Source organism: Poecilia mexicana, unplaced genomic scaffold (genome assembly GCF_051168715.1).
Source record: "Poecilia mexicana isolate PSO_F unplaced genomic scaffold, ASM5116871v1 scaffold_7, whole genome shotgun sequence".
Lineage (NCBI taxonomy): Eukaryota > Metazoa > Chordata > Actinopteri > Cyprinodontiformes > Poeciliidae > Poecilia > Poecilia mexicana.
In genome coordinates, this window is record NW_028263376.1 from 4,373,114 (window position 1) to 4,394,564 (window position 21,451).

Consider the following 21,451-nt stretch of genomic DNA (forward strand, 5'->3'; position numbering starts at 1 on the left):
AAACTGGACGATGGAGATTCACAAGCAAACTCCAAGTCTGAACCAAATGACTTGGAGTTTGTTGGATCTACATGTCTGGACAGAAACATCCAGGCTGATGCTGCTTTAGGTTGAAGATAACATTCCTTTGACATGAATGTAAATAGCTGCATTTCTATTGACTATAAAATTTCACAGATCGCAAATACAAAAAATTTAAAAAACATGTTTTTCAATAACACTGTGTAAAAATGGGGTTTTTCAACCTTTTTCAACCTTACCGAAATTGGTGTATTTTGCAAAACACTTTCTCTGCATCACAAGTCAATTTAAATACATTAGCTGTGTTTTTGTTAACCATACTTTGTTCAAATTGAAATTCTGAACATAAATTTGCTTAACGGATGCAGGACAGTTAAAAAAAAAAAGTCACGTTTTTTGCTAGAAAGTTGTGCGAGGATGACTGTTTTGATCATATTAACAAACCTTTCCTGTTTGATTTTCTGTGCATTTCTTACTTGAAGGAAACGGCACAATTGCAAAGGATTTTCTCAACATTGGCACAATATTGAAAAAAGTTGTGCGTACATTTGTAATAGAAATGTAGTTACTGACCCCAAGTACACAAATAAGCAAGCAGCCCTTTGGCTCCAGACCAAGATGATCGCTCCGGTTCTTTCAGCTGGAACATCTGTTTATAAGTGCCAGATGTGAGCAGCTCTACTGTTGAGCTAAACATTTGTTCAGTGATTCACAGAAAAGCTAAATATTAAAATATTTTCACTTTCTACAGTAAATATTTAAATTTGTAAAGGAAAATGCAAATGGTAACAAATTTGATCGAGTTCCCTAATGTTTTAGTTTTTTTACGTGGATTAGACCAGCTGCGTTTCCATTACAAATGTGCACAGAACTTTGTCAATATCCCACTAATGTAAAAACAAGAAACTATTTTACAATTACAGTGTTTCCTTTAATTAAGAAAGGCAATTAAAATCACCCATGAATAAACAAGTCGCTCCTTCATCCTCCAACTACTTCCTGTCATCTTCTTCATGGTTTGTGACAGTAGTAACATCAAATTGATCATGCGACTATCTGATGTGAAACAATTGTTTCTGTTGCAGTTTTGCAAAACAAATCAATTTTGATTTGCCCCCCCCGCACTCCAAAAACAACACCTCATCCTGACTCCAAAGCTTTTTATAGAAAAATAAGTGTTTGTTGGAATTGACATTTTCATTAAGCAAATTTGTTTTCAAAATGTCAAATTGCAGAAGTATACTGTCAATGAAAATGCAGCCAATGTGCAGAATTCCCAGAAATAAAAACAATTAATAGGATTTTGAGTGTTACTTTTTAAGAAAATTGATGAGCATCTTGCAAAAATATTACATTATTTATTTATAATTTTTTTGTTGGAATTCCCAACTCTACTTGTTTTGCTAGTTATTGTCATCAGACGTTCTTAATCCCAGGCATCACAGTGACCCAAGGCCCGGATCCATCACCGTGCATTAAACCAGGCCTGACATAATATTATTTATGTAAGACTTGTCACGTCTTTTGTCGTGTTGGTGTTGAGTCACACGGCCAAAAATATCACACAGACTCGACTGTACACAGACGGTGGAGCGACCCGCGACTGGAGACTCCACAGGCTGTCGCAGTAAGTACCTGTAATTCATCAGTGGCTTCCTGTTCTGTGAGGTCCGCATGGAGCAGCTCAGCACTGGGCATCCAGCTGAGCTTCTCACCCATTTAGGGTTTGTATCTATTTTTGAAGTACAAAAAGTGCCACACACCATTGATTCAGTGGAGTACAGTGGGTACAAAAAGTCTACACAACCTTGTTAAAGGGGCGGTGTTATGTGTTCAAAATATTTCAATTTTTAAATGTTTTCGTAATTTATTACTCATTTTAATGGATCATAATATTTAACAAGTAAAAACATTTAAGTAAATACATTTAAAATTGTTTTATATAGCTGAAAAACCAAGATTTCTTGTCGTCCGAGTTGGGTACTGTCTTTTTTATTAACCTGAAAAATGATGCAAAAACCTATGTTTTATTATTTTTCTTTGGTGAATTTGTTTTTTCTGTCTTTTTTTAAACTGCCTAAAAGGTCAATTTAATAACAACATCACATTAAATTAACTCAAAATACCCTTATTTTTGAAAAAATATGTGTCCGAGAATTTTTTGTCAACTCTGTTACCATATGGTTTTGTCCCTGTAAATCTGGGAAATTGCCTTCTACGGCTATATAAACTGCATAAAATTAAGTCATTTACTTTTACTGATAAGACCTGAAACACATAGAGGTCTATGTGCCATTCTCTGGGAAATATTTTAGTTTAAAAATCACAATCACCAGGTGTTATCGTTTTCAACGTCAATCTTGTTACCAAAGAATCATGAGAAAAATACAACAGATTTTTGATCAGAGACAAGTTTTTTTAATGGTTTTTAAACCATTATCTCAGTGGTGTCATGTTTTTTCACAATTTCTACTCACAAGTGGAGTTTTTAATAAAAATGTTTGAAATTGTCAATTCTGTTACTGTCAACTCTGTTACCAAATAGGGTAACAGAGTTGACAATAACAGAGTTTTCAGTTCTAAATTATTATGGTCCTGTCAATTCTGTTACTAACACCAACTCTGTTAGGTAACAGAGTTGACATGTTTATGACATACTTTCACCAAAAAAAAAAGGAAAACTGTTGTCTAGAGCACCATATACATTGTTGGTTGACTTCTGCTGTGATTTAGTATTACTGACCAATTTTATTTCTAAAAGAATGATGGTTTTCAATGAGTTTTAATGAAAAATGTTTGACCCTATGCGAACAACTCTGTGAAAAGTTGAGTATCTTTTGATTGTTTAAAATGTATTTTTAAGTAAAACATCTCCATTTAAAGTATTTGGGTAGTAGGACACTTGGTGTAATGGAATAAAAATATTTTAGTCTGCTAGAATTTATTGTTTTTTTCACTCACTGTCTATATTGTCCGTAACAGAGTTGACATAACATACCGCAAAATATATCTTTTTTCTGAGAAAAAATTATAAAATATGTAGCTAATGTTTGGCAATTACAGATTTTTTTAAAGTTTAATGCCTTTTCAATAGACTACCTAAGAAAATTTTTAAGAAATGAAAAGTTTTTTTTTGTCATTTCTTGAAGTGCCAAATGTATCTCCAATTATAGAATCACCCATATATATATATATATATATATATATATATATATATATATATATATATATATATATATATCTCGAATTTGACTTAAAAGAAATTTTACTTGAAATTTTGCCTCGTATTACAGCAAAAACTGATTTGAAAAAGAAAGTATGATGTGTTTTCCAGGCACATAGTGCCATTTTATAGCACGATCAAGTAACGATGTTAGCTTCAGGTGCTTTATAAAATGCTTTATATCAAGTTTGACTTAAAAGAAATTTGGCTTTGTAATTCAATGCCGTGAAATTGCATCTCTGTCTCTTTAAAAACTCCTGCTCTTTCTGACACTCCATCTTCAGGAAGTCGTCACAACATGGCTCCTATATCAACTCTTTAACAACATTTTTATCAACATCTAACTGAGAAGTATCTCCGATAATCAGCTCAGCAGATGAATAGTTCAATCATGTGTTTGCTAATTGCTGTTGGCTAGTCTGAAGGAGCTGAGTGGGGGGTTGGAGGGGAGGGCTGCTCTGTGAGGTGGAACCTTGGTCTGTACCTTGAAGGTGGAGCTAGGTCCACCCAGTTGAATGGTTACCATGGAGATTAAAAGATTTCTCAAACATGCTCGAAAGATTCAAGTCAACACTCCAGGTCTGTTTTTGATGAGGGAATAACATTACAACATGATGTAAAGCTCAAAAATGTTGATTTTTGCCTCTTTACATTGTGAGACCGTGAGCAATCATTAAAACTTTGTCACTAAGTGAAATAAATTGTTTATATTTTGTTTATAATTGTTTATAACTTACATATCAGTAAGTTCTAAAACCTTTATTTCTGTTAATTATGATTTTCTACTTCCAGCTAATAAAAACACCACATTTAAAATTAGAATATTAAATCAGATCAATAAAAACATGTTTTTTTTATCAGTACAGAAATTTGGGTTTAAAACCTGAATTTGGAAGTTATTTCCAAAAGCTTCTTTTAAGCCTTGTCAGAATGCTTATCGTGGTTGATTGAATGTGACTGTGCAGCAATAATAGTAACGCAATTGTGTGTATATCTTTAAAATAAACACAGAGCATATTTTTTCAGATTCAGTTCCAGTTTTTGTTGATGTGATAAGCATTCTCTAGATCTGGGCGAAGGATCAAATACTGTCATACTCAATAAATCAGATACATTCAACAAGGTTTGTTTCTCAGATTAAAAATGGCTTTTGAAAATTATAACCTTTAAGCAGATATTAAAATTACTTTTTATTAAGCCCACATTTCTTTGTTAAAATGTCGTTTATCGGTCAGCTGTAATCTAATATTAAATGCTGCTTTTAGCAGCTGTGAGCAGAAAATAACCATAAAAATTGAAATAAAGGTCAATTTGTCTGGAATTATTCTGTATAATGTGTTTCACTTTGTGAATTAAGTTGCTGAAATCAATAAAGTCAGATTAATTAGCATAACTATAACGGATGTTTGGTTTGTACCCCTTAGAACCAAACATGGAGGAGCAGCATTCAGCTTCTATGCACCACAACTCTGGAACTAACTTCCAGAAAACTGAAAAACAGCCGAAACACTGAGTTCATTTAAATCAGCACTAAAACCCACCTGCTTAGAGCTGCCTCTGATTAATAATAACAAACACTGATCAATATCAGTGTTTGTTAGATGATTTTGATGAAGACATTTGACAAAATGTAATGTTTATTGTTTGTTCCATAACTGGTTACTGTATTATGTTTTTTTTCTTCTTTTTTTTGACATAAAGCACTTTGAACTGCCTTGTTGCTAAAAATGTTATACAAATAAACTTCACATAAGGAACCAGGTGTCTTTTTACTATTTTTTTACAGTGTTCTCTCAAACAATTTTGTTTGTTTTTCAATTGAATTGAACAGAATTTATCATATTAATCAGGGGTCCCCAAACTTTTTCCTGTGAGGGCCACATAACTTTTCCCTTCTCTGGTTGGGGGCCGGAGTCAGTTTGTAACAGAAAAAGTGACAATTGCAGGAGTGCCTAAATGTAAATTATTCTTTTCCAGAAAGCACAATCAAATAACCCTCTCTGGGTTCTTCACAGAATAATTCCAGGAAATAACACTATTTATTAAATAAGTACCATATTTTCCGGACTATAAACCGCACCCCCAAAGTTTTTTTTGTTGTTTTTTTTAAAACCAGTAAACATACACATATAAGCCTCGGATATCTCTGCCGCTCCAGGTTTTCCACAACGATGCAGCAGGGGGGCGAACACCCAAAATTTGAGTCATAACAGGTCAATTGAATATCATATTTATTAGGGTTGAAAAAGAAAAAGTTACCAAGTTTAGATTTAACTGAAATGATTACGGTAGTTTCCGAACGGTAACTGTAACGGTAAAAGTGCTGATCCTTCGTGTTGCTACTAGGATGTGCTAAATGAAAATAGGCACTTTCTTCTTCTTCTTTAGATTTCAACTGCAGCTTTCATCCATTATTGTTGCACTACTGCCATCTACTGGATCCTAATATCTATACCTCAAATTCTCATAATGATCTCAGTATTATTTAAAAAAAAACTGAAAATATCTTCCCCCTCACTGTTATTTAACTGATCAATAACATTCTCAAATTTCAATTCCCTATAAAACCTAATTCTGTTTTAATGGGCGCTTTCTTCTTTTATTTCCAATTTTGACTTCCAATGATTCACTTCCTGCTAAAGAGCCCCCTGCTGGTTGGAGAAAAATCCACATATAAGCCGCATCGGACTATAAGCTGCATGGCTCAACGCTAAGGATAAAAGTAGCGGCTTATAGTCGGGAAAATACGGTATATGGGGAAAAAAAAATCTAAATGCTCTCTGGTATTGTTCAGGGGGCTGCACCAAATGTGGAGGCGGGCCGGATCCGGCCCACGGGCCTTAGTTTGGGGACCACTGATATTAATGGTGAAGAAAACAGGAGAAGACTGGATTTGTTTTACATCGCAAAAGTACTGGTATCTGAAAGCCACTGTAGATACTAAGATGTTAAAGATGGAATATGTAACTTTCATCTTTATCCATATATGTTAAAGCTGTCACCATGTTGTGACGGTATGAGACAGATAAACTGTGAAAAGATCGATCTCCTCCATCGCCTCCCTGAGATACTTTTGCCATCTGAAGAAATTAAACTCTCCTGGTCAGAAACAACCAATCAGAGCCAAGAGGAGGGGCTTAGTGCTGCTCTGTGCTTCTGTAAAACCAGTCGACTTGGACTTGCCAGCGTCGTACGAGAACGAATACCATCGGGTCTGTCAGTGTGTGCGTGTGTTTGTGTGTGGTCCTATTCTGCTGTATCTGTTTCCTAGAACAGGCTGTGGACCCACCGCACTCTGGAGGCAAACCTTCACTTAGCAACACTCAGCCAACCACATGCAGCCTGGCTCGGTCATGAAGAAGCTGCTGACCTCAACCTACCTCACTGCTACCACACACATCTGACCAAAGCCTCCACTTCCACCAGCTTCACCAAGAGGTCAAACATAAACCTGGAGGTTTTCAGCGACAATGCAAATGACAGGATTTTGGTGAGGTGAAAAAACTGCAGTTACCTCACAAGGTGATGGTGACCTTTGATATTCTTTCACTTTTACAGATGTGGTTTGTTACTGAGCTCAATGATCCAGAGAAATTGGATCTTTTCACTGCAATGATCATTCGGACTCCATAAAACCTCAGTTTAAATATTCTGTTAAGAGAGGTTAAAAAACTAATTAAGAAGATTCTTTGAAATGATTCAAATAGATTTAAAACAACCTTAATTGTAATTCAGTGGGGTAATTTAGCAAACTGGCAGATAAAAGCATGCAGGGTCACACAAAGGTAAAACTATAAAAACAACAAAAAAAGAAACAGTACAGCAAGGACAAATTTAAATTCAATGAACTTCAGTATTTATGGCTCATTTTCATACTTTCAATGTTTTTTCAACAAGTTATGCAAAGAATTTCAGCAATTCTAAAATTCTTGGAAAGTTAAATAACCATAAAAAAACGTTGTTTTTTTTTAAATATAATTTATTCTTATGAGTTCCACAAAATTAAAAATAGAGATAAATTCATTTCAAAGCCAGGAGTCCTTTAAATTTAAAAGAAGGGATTTTTGTGAGAAAAAGGAAAGCATTAGCAAGAACGTTTTTTTGAAACGGCAACAAAAGGCTGCAGGTGAGGTTGAAAGTTGAAGATCGTGTGCAGGCGTCATCACTCTGAAATGAATTGATGTTTCTTGCATTGTTAACGGACCTCACAATAATTGTGAGGTCCGACTCTCACAGCAACAGAGTCGAGGTAAAAAAAAAAAAAAGTACATCCACTTAGTAGTCAAGAGTTTTACATAGAGCATTCTGAAAATAATTAGGTCTTCATAAAGTTTGAAAATGTTTTACATCAAACTGTCTGTAAAAAATAAAAAAAAAAGTCAGATTCACCATCATTTTTGCACCATCCAGAAATTCAAGCAATTACCGACTGACCTTCATTAAACACGAATATCTTTTGGTTTTTAAGACATTCCATCTACTTCTGTGAAGAGGTAGAGTAGAATAAGTGCACCAATAAGAGGTTATTTTAAATATATAACCATCCACATCTTGTTTGAAGGGCAGACTTTGTGGCACAGACTGTTATCCAAAAAAGCAGTAAGGAGGCATTCAGACATTAATTCCTAGAAAGTTGAACAGCTTGACATACAGTTCTTTGTTGAGGTTCCAGGAAAACACACACACACACACGCACACACACACACCCCCTCCCCCCCCCCCCCCCCCACACACACACACACGCACACACAAAGTAACTGAAGTTTAAAAGGGCAGAATATTAAATAAAAACATTCTCTACACAATTTTCAAAGTTTGCAGCGTTTGTTTTATTTTAAAGCAGCTAGCAACAATCTTAGTGAGTTTTTCTGTAGTTTTAGGGAAAAGCAGGCTGACTGACCGGCTTGCCAGATGGGATTCTGCAACTAGTAAAAAAAAAAATCACTAAATACAATTTATGCTATCTTCTTCTGTCTCCTTCCATCTTCTCCTTAACTCTCCTCCTCCCCCTCCAATCCGCTCCATGCTTTGAATGTTTCATGTTTTACTTCATAGAACAGATTCTGCATTATATTCCTGCCATATGAAGCTAAAAGTGGCTAAGTTTACATGGAGCTGGTTTTCAGAGAAACCACATCATCTTTGTTGCAACCCAGCCACTTGTTTACACATCACCAGTGATCAGAGTCCCTGACCCGGCATAAAAAAAAAAACAAAACAGGTTTTGGAGGGAAACTTTTCGGGAACACCTCCGGTGAAGATGTGAAGCTCTCCGCAGGTGTGAAATGGCACATGTGCCGAACGCATAAGTTCGGGTTAAAGCGCGTATCAACAAAAGCTAAAATCACAGCGCCGTGGAGTGGCCTGGCATGACAGTTACAGCAGATTCTGGGTGTTTTGGCAGTCGGTCTCATCAAAAAATGGAGCTTTTCCTCCAATCAAAATCCAAAAACACTTTCAACATCCAGACAGTAAACAAAGCCTTAAACATTTGTCTATGTCATGAAAAGAATATGGCAGAAGGCAAACAGGCATTCTTTACTGGTTTGGTAGAAGGTCAAGCCTCCTTCTTTCAAGTTAAAGTTAGACTCTTGTTACATAGTGCTAGTCAACTAGCTAACTCCACCTGGATCTCTTGAAGAAAGTTTAGCTTCCTGTGCGATGTGAATCCTCTAGATTTAGAATTCAGTGTTCGACATCAAGTTGAGAAACAGCAAAGACACCAAGAGTCCAAACACTGAGCTGTTACAATGTTGTGTAACTGTAGAGTCAACATGGAGGCTTTGCAGAGCCTTTCTTCCAGTCCGTTGCTGTCTGGTTTGTTTTCTTTTTTGTCAGAGCATGGTTTGTTAAACGGTTTCTGACCTCAGGCTGTCAGGAAGTAAGGGGCCAACCACAAACTGCCCTGTGGTGGACCACATCCAGTCAAATCTGTGTCCATGTGTGGGTTTGTGTGCTATGGAGACATGTTGTAGTCATGACATAACTGTGAACTTCATGATCTTTCTATCGTAATGTAAGAGTCTTTGTGTTCATTGTCTTTGTATTATTTAAACGTTGGCCTTAATCACTTGTTCTTCACAATTTTCTAAGGTTTTTTTGGGGAAACTTGCTGCTTTTTATTCTGGCTTTCTTGTACCTGACCATGACACTAGATTTTGCAAAGTGTGCTTCAGGTAGGATGAAACGGGAAATAAAATATGACAGATGCATCATTTCTCTGTAGTATATCTACCACATGGCAGGTTGTCAGGTATAGTCATGAAAGTGTAAAAAAAAACACTTAACAGATTCCATTGTGTTATTACTGATTAGGCAAATAAGTAGTGAAAATAGAAAAGCTGTGTGTGAACAACAAAGTATGATTGAGGAATTTGTAAATGTGACTTAAGCAACAATAAGTTAAAACAGTTTTTCTGTCCATCAGTCTTTTACATCATAATGAAGGATTTCAGTCAGTCTTCTGTACAAAAGTTGTGGAGCTGTCCGAACAGTTTTTTGTAAATTAGTAAATATAATGACTAAAAGTAACTAAAACTAACTAAAAGTTATTTTGTGAGAATATACCAAGAAGCTAACACAGGCAACTAAAAGTATTCTTAATTGTACTGAATAATTAAAAAGCATACAAAAGTGCAAAGGTGATTTTTATTTTACAATTTGCTAAACTGTCTTATTTACGGTATTTTGTTACAGCTTCTGCAGATCAAAGGGTTAAAAAAAACCCTGTCATGCTTATTGCAGCACAAGTGAAGATAACTTGAGAAAGTAGCGTTGTCCCATTAAAGCTGCCTTAACACACAACATGGTTTAACCTGTCATTCACGAGAGGACCCAAATTTGGGTCCTCTCGTGACAGGGGTGTCAAACTCCAGTCCTCAAGGGCCTCTGTCCTGCAACTTTTAGATGTGCCTCTGCTGCACCACACCTGAAAAGAATAATTAGGTCATTAGCAAGGATCTGGAGAACCGATCTACACAGGGAGGAGGTTATTAAGCCATTTCATTCCACTGTTTTTTACCTGTGGCACATCTAAACACTGAAGGACAGCGGCCCTTGAGGACTGGAGTTTGACACCCCTGTCATTGTGAATGACAACCTGTGAATGACAGGTTAAGGTTTCTTGATGCTTCACATCAGAATTCACCAGAAACTGAACTGCTAGCAGCCTTTTTGTTCCTCCATGTTTGTTTTAATCCAACCATGAGCATTGCATTAGTCATTTCCAAAAGCATAAAAAAAATCTTTTTTTTTTTTATTTGGTCATCTGATCTGTTTTTTCTGTTTACTTTTGCTCAGAACGTTACATGACATGGTAGTAAATGAGTCTTTACTTTGTGTTTTATCTGTTAAAGCAACTTAAACCTTTAACAGAATAAACTGTTAAAGTTAATAAACTGTTAAACTGTTACTGTTGTTTTTCCTGTATAAACTGTGATGCTTCATTTTCTCCTTGTTCTGCAGCCCCAGTCTGGTGGTTATATTTACACACTACGGAGAAAGTTTGATTAGAAATAATTTGTTCATTTTTGCTGCTATAAAATGGGATGTTGGGATAATTTGGTCCATCAGATAAAGTCTAATGTCAGCAAAGAACTCTTCCCCCCGTACACGAGTCAGCAGTCATGAAAATAGATTAAACTTTCAAGAGTCAGCATCTGTTTGTTCCAGCTTGAAGGTGATAAATAATGAAGGGGGAACAAAAAGAATCACGGTAAGCACGGAGACAAGAGACCCCAGCTGTTCGGAGACCACTGATGATGCTTGCTGACCGTCACAAAGTGCTGGCCTTTCTTTACACCCACGTTTATGTGGCATCAGCTGAAGCTAATACTTAGGGATGCATGAGTACACAGCCAAGATCCAAACACACCTCACTCTGGAACAAAAGTTGGAAGAAAACACAAAACTAAACATGTGGATACATTTTTTCCCTCCCCTGAGCGGAGATGTTAGACTATAAATATTAGGTAGTCTGTAGTAGATTCTCAAAAAGGACTGCTGGAATCTGGATTTGACTTCACAACTTGAAACTTATTGAGTAAGGGTTGATACGTCTTTCATTTCACGATGTCAGAACCAGCAGATGATGTTCAGCGGTCCTCATCATGGCTGCTGTTTGCTCTCATCCTTCTGTTGTGCAGTGAAACCTTGGAAGCTTCTGTGTACCGCCAAAAAGGTAAGACACCTCACTTTTCTTCCTGGCAGCAATTAATCAAAAGCGTGTAAAGCCCTGCCGTAGCAGGAGTTTGAAGCGTTTAATCAACCGCAGCGTCAGCAGTTGAAGTGGCTCAAAATGCCTGACGACAAACTTTCGTCCACTGTAGTCTGACCTTGCATTTGGCCTCTTGGGGCTCTTCGCAACAGATTAGTGCACTTCCTTTGACCTCCCTTTTCAAGGTGACAAACCGCATATGGAAAGCTTTTCACAGCCTTCAGGCATGGGAGAACTTACAGAGGACGCTGAGTTTGGCCATTAGCATGGATGACCTCTCCCAGCGACGTGTCGCATCCTTCACTGAGAGGGCAAAGTAAAAGTCCTCCCGGTGGAACATGTGTAAAGTACATTTTCACCTATCTTGGTTGTACCTTTGGATTCCTCGATATGACTCCACTCCAGATCAAACAGTAACGCAACTGTGGTGCTTGTTTTCTCCTCAGGTATCTGTTCGTACAAGGATAAGCTCTTCAAACCCGGGGATACCTTCAGGAGAGGCTGTGATAAGTGCTTCTGTCATGAGTTTGGATTCTACTGCTACTCGTGAGTAGATTATCCCTGTCTTTGGTTATTATTCGTTCATTTTACAAAGCTTAGCAACTCACAAGTGCTTGTTGCCTTTTTACAGGCCGATGAAACCTACCTCATGGCCGAAGAAGTGTCATCGGGTGCGGACAGACTGCGGCTATATGGTCGTTTACAAAGAAAACCCACTGGTGGAGTGCCGCGCCTACAGCTGGATTGGTTGATATAACAGAGAAAAACCAAACAATGTTCATGTCTCATTACTTTTTAGGTTTGTCCAACAGACTTGGGCATTTTACCTTTGATGATGTAGAAGGTTTTAGTGAGGGCACTACTTGATGTACAAATGAAAACCGTTGGTTAAGCAGTTGAACCAAAGTTGAGGGGCTTTAGAGTGTGACGTAGAATTCTGTGCTTTTTCCACCTGCTCTGGTTTAACTCTGGAGGATGAAATTGATAAGTTTTCTCAGTCAAAGACATTAGACACAAAGTCACATCCGCAGTGGATTTATTAGCCAGGCTTCATCAATCGTGTCCTCAACCCACTTCGTCATAAAACACCAATAATCAACATAAAAGATTTAAACTGTGGTGGTACATATGCTTTCATTAAGCCCTTGTACAACTGATTTAGTCAAGTCATTGCTGCTGCTGTTTACTATATGTAAAGCTGAACAGTTTAACATGGATTGCATGGTGTAAGAGATGCAATGACAGACAGAACTAAAAGAGGCTAAACCCAGAATGGTATTTCAAGTCAATCTGACAAAGTTTAATCTCAAGAATACCATGCAATATGAAACGGATTCAGACTGACAGTGGGTAAAAAGATATTTAAGCTTATTTAAATTCTATATTAAGATAATTGTCTTTTTATTTTATTTTACTTTCAGTTTGTTTACTTTTGGCTGGTGGATGTCCAAGTCAGGGTCTTTTGTTGATTTTACTGATGAGTGATTTGCAGTAACAAACTCCCAAACATTAAAACCAACAGTTCTGAAAGGCAGGAAAACCACCCAGCATTTCTTCAGTATTTTGTGATTGTTCCCCACTAAACTCACTCCCTGGTGTGGTTCTGTCCATTCATCTTAACAGCTAGAAACTAACTTGTTCCTGCTAAAAGTGCTTTTATGTTACGACAGTTTGAGTTTGCTACGCTAACATATGCAGTTTTGATTGAAGTCCAGTCAGTCGTTTACTTTTTTAACATCTTAATATAACAATTTTTAAGCTGCACTCTATGAAGCTGACAGAAAGCTGCCACAGCCAACAGTCTCTCTTACTGCTAATGTTTCAGAAACCTGGCATGTAAAAAGATACCGATCATTTAAAAGTGCCTTCACTGGCAACGTTAAGATACCTAGAATCAGATCGAGACATTTCTTCAATTGTCAAGTTCTGAAATAGAACTTTTAAAGACTGACGATGTTTAGTCATTTTTAACATTTTATGGTTTAATTTATTTCTTATGCATTCATTTTATGGATACTGATGAATGTTAATTGTGAAATGTATTTTCCTTGGACTCCACTTGTACTAAATATCAAACATCCACATGTACTTTCTGCCTTAATTACATTGCAATAAAATCTTTGTTCATTTTACTTGTTATTTTCATGTCTTAGATTCTAAAAATACTCATCATAGCTCCTCTAAACATTTTTCTGCTTGATGGATGTACAACTTCAATCCCATTTCCTCCCCACTCATATTTCTGGAAACCATAAACAAGCAAAGTTTTTCTCTCTGTATTTATGTATTAAACCTCTTACTGTGAATTATGTTGCAGTTATATTTAAATGTGTTCCATCTAATAAGCAGATTCTAAATTAATTAGTTAATTTAAAAACAACACATGGGGTAGATTTAAATGTAGGTATTTAGTATAAAAATTTGAGAGCTTGCAAAATCTGACCTGGCTGATTATTATGGTGGCAAAGTGCTTAGAAACGATCGTTGATATGTGTGGAACATTCATCATCTAACAATAGGATGAAATAAGTTTGGAAGCAGTTTAAACAAGAATTAGCAACAGCAGTCTAAAAGAGATTAATGTTTTTTGAAACGTACACTTATGATTATGTGATGATTTTACCACCAAGCAAATATCACGTCTTTAGAACTGTTTTGTGTAGACCTGTATTATCCAACTTAGCTAGCTTACAAAGGTTGTGTGCTAATTTGTCAGTTTGATATGAAATATGAAATATTCAATAAAACTAAGCAATCATAATTTGGACTACATTGGCTGATTTGGATTTAGTCAACTGAATATATTTCAAAATGTCTTTACATATCACCCCACTGACCTACATTAAATACTTCTGATACTGGCGGTAGCGGACATTGCTGCATGTGTTGCCAGCGTTATGCTTTTTGCCTGTTCTCCTTTAGGGGGTATGTCACAATTCAGTCACAAAAGGCACACATATCATATGTGTGTATATTTTACATGATAATTGCAAACTCATTGCTGTATTCTGGACACAATTGGGATAAAGAACATTTGCAATAATTTAAAAGTTCAGATGTTTTGTAACCTGGTGAAAACCAGCTGGTTCTACTCTTTGCTTCGTAAAGAAACGATCGCTTCCTGATAGACATTTTGTCAGAATATACCAAGAAGCTAACACAGACAACAGCGTTTGACAATTGCAGACTGAAATTCACTCAACATTCATTTAGCATTATTTCATAAAACATGTCAGTGGAAAATCTATTGCTTTGCTGTAAAACCACATTTAAATAAAAAACCTTTAATAAGAACATTTAATAAAACGGATGAATGAATACCTTTTGATGGTCATGACAGTTCAGGCTCAAGTCTATCAGTGTAAAGACAATAAAGATTTTTAGGGCTCTTGAACAAAATTCAGGGAGAATAAAGAAAATGAGAGAAGAAAAAAGCCTAAAATGCTTATGGAGCTCAAGTGGAGAAGATCTTCTGTCTGATGCTAAATAAGTGCAGCAGAAATTCACCAAATGTGAAAATTCAAAGATGCCCTGAAACCGCCGAGGTCTTGCTGCTAAAAGCATCTGGCTGTGAGAACTTCCCATGGCCTTTAGGCCCACAGGGTCTTCAGGAGGTTAACTGGAGGTCAACCATGGGTGTTGAAGGCACTGTGCAGCAGTTGCCCGTCTCTCTGTGTGATAATCCAGCATATGGAGAAGGAAGTTTGAGAATTCAGAGGCCTCTTCTAGCAGAAAGTTATATTTCTCCACCAGAACGTCATAAAGTCTCCACGGCCTCACTGGACCAACACAACGGAGATTACCTGCACAGTAACATGCAGTGAAAAAACAGGTTTTATTTTAAAAATTGAGCTAAACTTTAGTTTGAAGAAGAAGAAGGTGTGGTTGTACCTCTTCGGTCGAAGTATTCAGCTGAATGTTTCCCCGAATGGAGAACTTCTGGAGGAATTCTTCCAAGGAGCTCAACGATTTGGCTGATGTGGTCTGAGGTGGACGGAGGCACCACAAAGGTTACGCAACACGCACAGTTTCAGGACAAATTAGCATCTCCAGCTACAATGAAGGCGTGCGATAATCCCATTTAATCCCGTGTCGCTGCGTGCCTCCTCTCTCTGTTAGTGTCAGCTCGCTGAATTAAACCCACCTTCCTCCAGGGACATGAACTCGCCAGCTTTGGGGTGGAACAACAAGTCTCCAGTGACCAACTCGAAGGCCTGGGAGAATCCAGGGGAACATTCAGGGTGACATGTGTGGCTAGTTGAAGAGCCATTCCAACCTGTGACACTGCTTTCTGTTTTTTAAACCAAACTAAACAGTTTCACAAAACATTACTTTCCTAATCCAGTATTAAATATTAGCTAATGGTTGCTATGGCATTAGCAACCATTGCGAGAGTAAACACAAGTCAAAATCACAGCTGAGCACTGAGGTTCTCCATAGTTATTAACACCTAGTGGGTATTTAATGTCAACCGAAATGTATTACCTGAGAAAAACATCTTAATTAATACTTTAACTTCAGTTGTGATTAATACATTTTAAGATTCAATTGATATTTAAACCCTGCTATGAACTCCCACAAATGAAAATACCAAAAGTTCCCAAAAAGATATTAGTTCTAGAGAGTAACATGAAAAAAAAAAATGCTTGATGAAGCAAAGCAGACATCATCAAACTGTGGTCAGCTGGTATCTCACCATGCAGGCCACACTCCAGATGTCAGCTGGCGGACCGTACTCAGATCCAAGCAGGACCTCTAGAGACCGGTACTGACGGGTCTGGATCCCCTCACTGAAGTGCTTGTACTGGGTCAGAACAGTGAAGGACAAAACAGTCAGACAGGACGTCAGAAAACAACATATATGTCAGTATGACTTTTAGAGTTGTGTGTATAGTTTTGAACTTTCAATACGTTAGTGTTTTATATTATGAATATTTATAAAAATGCTGAGCATTTTAATAGATATTTTAAAAAAAAGTCAACTATTTTGTGGCCACTAGGGGTCAGCAGACAGCTGTTTAAACATAAAATAGACATATTTGTAATTATGGGGTAAACCTCAAGTGGAAGAAAAGTGTGAGCTAGTGAAGACAGATCACTGCTGTCAGTGAAAAGTGGAGCACTAACCACCCAGCAGGAGCTTCCCAAATCAGCAATCTTCACAGAAATCTCCTTTAACTTGTACAGGCTCACTTCCTCTGTCTCTAAAATAGTTAAACACATTAGCATTGAACTCAGTTCAGTTTAGATAAATAACTGCTTTAATATTTAAACCAGAGTTAAAAAAAATATTTGACTCAGTTTTTTTCCCTCTTGGTGATATATTACATTTTGTTTTTTTAATATATACACATTACTGATCTGCAGATAACAAACTTTCTATATCTGAAGCCTGTAAAGTAAACAACTGTGCCTGTGGTCTTGTTCCCCTCTACAGCTGGTAAAGAGACGGAGATGCTGCCCCCTGCTGGTGTAATATGGCTGTGCTCCTTCAGGTGCAGCAGAATGTTTTCTGGCTTAATGTCTGTGTGGATGATCTTACATCGAGTGTGAAGATAGTCCAAGCCCTGAAGAACCTGCAGAGAAAGGGAGAATTCAGAAAAGACTGATCAAACAAAAACTCCTTTATCATTTGTAGCACCAACTCGTTGCTTTTCTTGAAAATGGTCACAAAAAAGTTTTTTATTTTAAGCTAATAATTGTATATAAATGCAGTCACAGGTTACTTTGGTTTTGTGTTGCTTACCTGGCTGAGTATTTGCTTGACCCAAGGCTGCATCAGGCCTGGATTCCCCAAACAGAGCTGCCAGGTCCTGAGGCTGGGCCCCAGCAGCTCCAGAACCAGGCACAGGTCTCATCATCCCAGGCTAAGGACAGTTTGATAGGGTGCCTTCACAACAACCCTGTTTAGTCTGCTTTAATAAAACTCTAGTTCGTTTGCCTAGAAAGTCTGGTTCTAGAATGTACAGTCCATCTCTAATGTGACTGGTTGAAGTGAACTCTGGTGCGGTTCAAATATGAAAAAATGTGACTCCACTCTAGATTTAAAAGTGAACTGTACCAGCTAAATGTTGTATTAAGTTTTCAGCTAAAGGTTTGGTCCCTAATTAAACTCAGTCTACTGGACAATCAGGTGTGAAAACAACCATAATCTACATGCTTACACAACAACTCATCTGGAAACAGGATAATACTGAACACAGAGTCCACACTTTACAATTTGGCCCTCGCTATACATCCTCCGTACCTAAAGTTCAGAAAGCTAAGTGAAACAAACAAAGGATACGGACCCCATTGACCCCAACCAGCTTGAATTCATCAAGCAGCTGAACGATCCTTTGGCTGGAGGGGTGACGGCTAACAGGACCGCTGGACTGATCAAAGAGGGACAGGAGAAAAGGAACGGTGAACAGTGAGACCGGAAGTTGTGTTTCCGTGTTGCCATGGACATGCAGACACCAACAAGAAGAGGCTGGAAGCAGAGCTAACGTATCGTAGAAGAGCCTGTTCATCCTGTCCCGCCTGAGCGAAGCCTGCGCCGCTCTTCAGGACCTTCACAGCAACCCTCCGACCCGACCTGCCAACACAAACACCACAGCATTCTGGTTTTTATTAGCTGTGGACAAAAATGTGGAAAATATCAATTGAAAGTCTGAAAGTCAATTCAGGGACTTGCAAAGAGTGGTTGAAGTTCTTCACCTTTCGTCACAACACAAACACAAACTTTAGTGTGCATCTTTGGGATTTAATGTGACAGACACAAAGCAGTGTACACAAAGTGTTACATGGAGGCAAAAGAAAACAGTTCCTGGAGGACTATCCAGATTCCCCCTATGACTATGCAAATCATGTGTAAAGCACATGACTCGCATACGGAGGTATGAGACTCATGTGCTTTACCTTTGTGCCACTGCTGTGCCCCACCCTAATTGGGGCACAGCCCCAATTAGGGTGGGGCTAAACTAAACTCACCTGAGGTCCATGCAGAGCCACACTGTGGAGAAAAAGCCCCAGCCAAGCTTAGACACCACCTGGTATCTTCTGTTCAAAGAGTCGCCAATCTGGACAGGGTGGTAACCACCTGCAGTAATAACATCCAGGATTAAACACAGGACCACACAGCAATACCCAGTAGGAACATGGCAACAAATGTCTCCCAAAGTAATCTGAATATTAAAAAAACAGGCAGGAAGCCATTTTCACATAGCTTTGGAGAGCTCCTGCTATTTCTGGCCTAGCGTCGTCCTCAGAAGCCCTTCCATGACCATTTGTGAGTAATATGCTCAGACCTGCCTGCAGGACACTGAAGCAAGATGATGAATAATCCTGTTTCTGTCCTCCTTTAACCTGAACAATGCACGGCATGCTGAGTTTTGTTTTTATTTCTAACAATCTCAAATAAATTTGAATTGGATCCCAGAACATGGCATGAACTAGTGTGTCATTTATGACTGCGTCAGGCGTTTGTCATATCTTGCAGACAGCAGTGCTGATACCTGCAAGATATGACAGATATACGTCATATCTTGCAGGTATCAGATACCTGCAAGATATCGAAGCGAGGCCACGTGGACAAACATGCAGATTGAGGCATGAAAGTGAAGGATCAGTAGCGAGAACCTATCAGAAGTTAACCAAGCAGTATTGGTCATCTGTGGTTTACAGTAAGAATGAATAATTTACAGTAAAACCGAAACCTTAGAAAGCTCTGCAGCACAACTTATTCTCAGAACAACCTGGTTCAGATCACACTGCCTGTGTAATCCGGCTTCATGATGGTGGCATAGTGTTGCGCTCACATGTTTTGCATGTTACAGTGCTCCTCTGATGCACATATTAATTTCAGATCGGTGCATCTGTACTACGCATACCATAGCGGTATTCTCTGGGGTCTTCACAGTCCTGACTTCCCGTCGTATAGAGCTGATTGGGTTCTCCAGCTGTTCCTAAACACTCAGATGAGCCAACTCTGTTCCTAAACAACACAAAACAACACAAGACAGCAAAACACTGGAGTCTTTTAGCCTCGTCTTCATTCTACAGGTAAGTGTTTGTGTGTCAGTGATGAGTTTCCCCAGTGACCCTCTGCATTGGAAACTCGTCCTGCTGCCGGGGTCTCAGAAAAAAATCTGCCGTGCCGGAACTTGCACTATTTCTGACTGCTGTAAATCATTTTGCCGTCTGTCCGTGCAACCCGAGAGCTCGCTGTCCCAGCTGCTACCGACACGAAAGCGCACTGCGTGGATGGAAGGCCTCTGGTCACGTCATGTCTGGAAATAATCAGTGCAACTTTGTTCTCTAGTTTTGAAGCATCCGGTTGTAAAAATAAATATATTTTTCACATTCTCTACAAGATAAGCAGTTGTCTAAAGCTCTAAATAAGTCACTTCCCTATAACACACCTGATCTGTCTGTGTTGAAATGTGTTTCTTCAAGCTTTATTGGTATGAGATGAAATGTTGAGTTTTTGTTCTGAACACAAGCCCGCTTGAAAGGAAACCATTTATCAGTGCATAAGTCAGTAATCTGTCTGACCAAGAAAATATTCCAACATGGAAATTTAACATCATAATTTATGAAAACCATATTCCATAATTGGTGATTTTGTATAATCCTGCAGTAAAACTCAAAGACAACATGCAGCTGAGGAGCAAGAATATACTCACATGTGACGTTGCATGGCGATCTGGTTTTGGATCTCAGTATCTAACCCTTAAAGTTGTTGGTGGAGATGGAAACCTGGTTTCACGCTGAGACCACAGCCAAATGACCGGTGCTTTCACCTCTGATGCCACAGCAGATAAACAGAGCGGGTGAAGGTGGGGGCTAGGAGCAGCCAGAGTCAGCACGATCCAAACATGGAAATGTCCTGCAGACACTGAACTCACCATCCACCAAGCCTTCACCTGGCTGCTGCCAGGTTTCACTCCCTCCATCTTTCCTGGCTGAATTTAAATGTGGGGAAAGTCACAGAGGAATGAGAGAGGAGGAATAAGGTCAACAGACTTGAGAGAGCAGGGGACAGCTGGAGAGTTTTTCTTTTTGCTCTGGTCTCATGGGAAGGTTGAGCTGTGGGCTAAACTTGGCTTCAAAGCAGAATCTCCGACCTCTGACACAAGATTAAGTATCACAATGAAGTCAGGAGGAAGAAGGTTGCATGAAACGTTCCTTCTGGTTTCTGTTAGAATTTGAGAGGTTTTCTATATTTTATGCCACATACATTCAAATGGAGATTACAAAATGCTGTAGAGTAAATAAAACTTCTGTGAAACTAAAAAGGTATACATTTCAAGCCTCAGCAGAATTATATTTACATTACCTTAAAAATGCATCCTTACCTTTTGACAGAGATCACCTATTTATTGGCCAAAATTTGGGAGATTGGTTATCGGCCGATATTTCCAGATGAAACCGATCACATCTACCTCTGCATACGTCTGAAAATCAGCCACTGGCCCGATTCCTGCTGCTGTGACAGAGGGCTGACTGACAGACCCGCCCATCAGGTCACATCTGTATGTATACCGTGAACAATAGCTGCTGTTGCCAACTTGTCAATTTTGTCGAGATATTTAGTGACTTTTTAGACATAAAAAAATGGATAAAAATCTGTATTGATTTAAGAAGATTTAATGAAACAAACTGTCAGAACAACAACTAACCTGTTTGTACCTGGTACTACCAATACTTTAAAAAACAAGCAGGTGCTATATAACGTTTTTTAAATCTGTGTTGGTTACTCTTCTGACTTCACAGGTTAGAATTCTGTTGTAGATAGGCAGATGGGCGTTGAAGTCAACTTTTATAATTTGGAAGTTAGAAATTCTGACTCTGCTGTAAAAATAAATTGCAGCCTTGCTTTGTTTGTGAAGCTGATAATTTTGTACAATTTCAATAACTTGTTATAGAGTGATTCTGGGCATGTGGGTTTATTTAAAGAAAAAAAAAAACATTAGCAAAAAACAAAATGTGCAACCATTAAGGAATGGAAA

At 38.2% G+C, this 21,451-nt stretch overlaps 2 protein-coding genes across 2 annotated transcripts in view; one reads left to right on the forward strand and one right to left on the reverse strand.

Annotated features, from left to right (window-relative positions):
- Positions 1-12,211, forward strand: part of LOC106915447 (LHFPL tetraspan subfamily member 3 protein-like) — a 46,805-nt gene extending 34,594 nt beyond the window's left edge. The window contains exons 3-4 of the mRNA XM_088007487.1: positions 11,906-12,005; positions 12,091-12,211. Of these exons, the coding sequence (XP_087863613.1) occupies positions 11,906-12,005; positions 12,091-12,211 (221 nt within the window). The remainder of the gene's footprint in view (positions 1-11,905; positions 12,006-12,090) is intronic.
- Positions 12,212-12,478: 267 nt separating this feature from the next.
- Positions 12,479-20,395, reverse strand: LOC106915445 (SRSF protein kinase 3). The gene is made up of 12 exons (XM_088007488.1): positions 20,355-20,395; positions 19,331-19,434; positions 18,432-18,540; positions 17,949-18,036; positions 17,746-17,833; positions 17,206-17,312; positions 16,873-17,035; positions 16,587-16,663; positions 16,156-16,263; positions 15,604-15,673; positions 15,351-15,443; positions 12,479-15,262 (listed from the first exon to the last, which is right to left on the reverse strand). The coding sequence occupies exons 1-12, from the start codon at positions 20,393-20,395 to the stop codon at positions 15,075-15,077; spliced, it is 1,236 nt and encodes a 411-aa protein (XP_087863614.1). The 3' UTR covers positions 12,479-15,074.
- Positions 20,396-21,451: the final 1,056 nt, after the last annotated feature.

Excerpts from the sequence above, each read along its gene's own strand:
- LOC106915445 (XM_088007488.1), bottom strand. The coding sequence starts at position 20,395 with ATGGAGGGAGTGAAACCTGGCAGCAGCCAGGTGAAGGCTTG. Across the intron at positions 17,834-17,948 it reads AACAGGCTCTTCTACGATAC|TCCAGCGGTCCTGTTAGCCG; the intron begins GTTAGCTCTGCT and ends CTCTTTGATCAG. Across the intron at positions 17,313-17,745 it reads GGTTGGGGTCAATGGGGTCC|ACCTGTGCCTGGTTCTGGAG; the intron begins GTATCCTTTGTT and ends TGGGATGATGAG.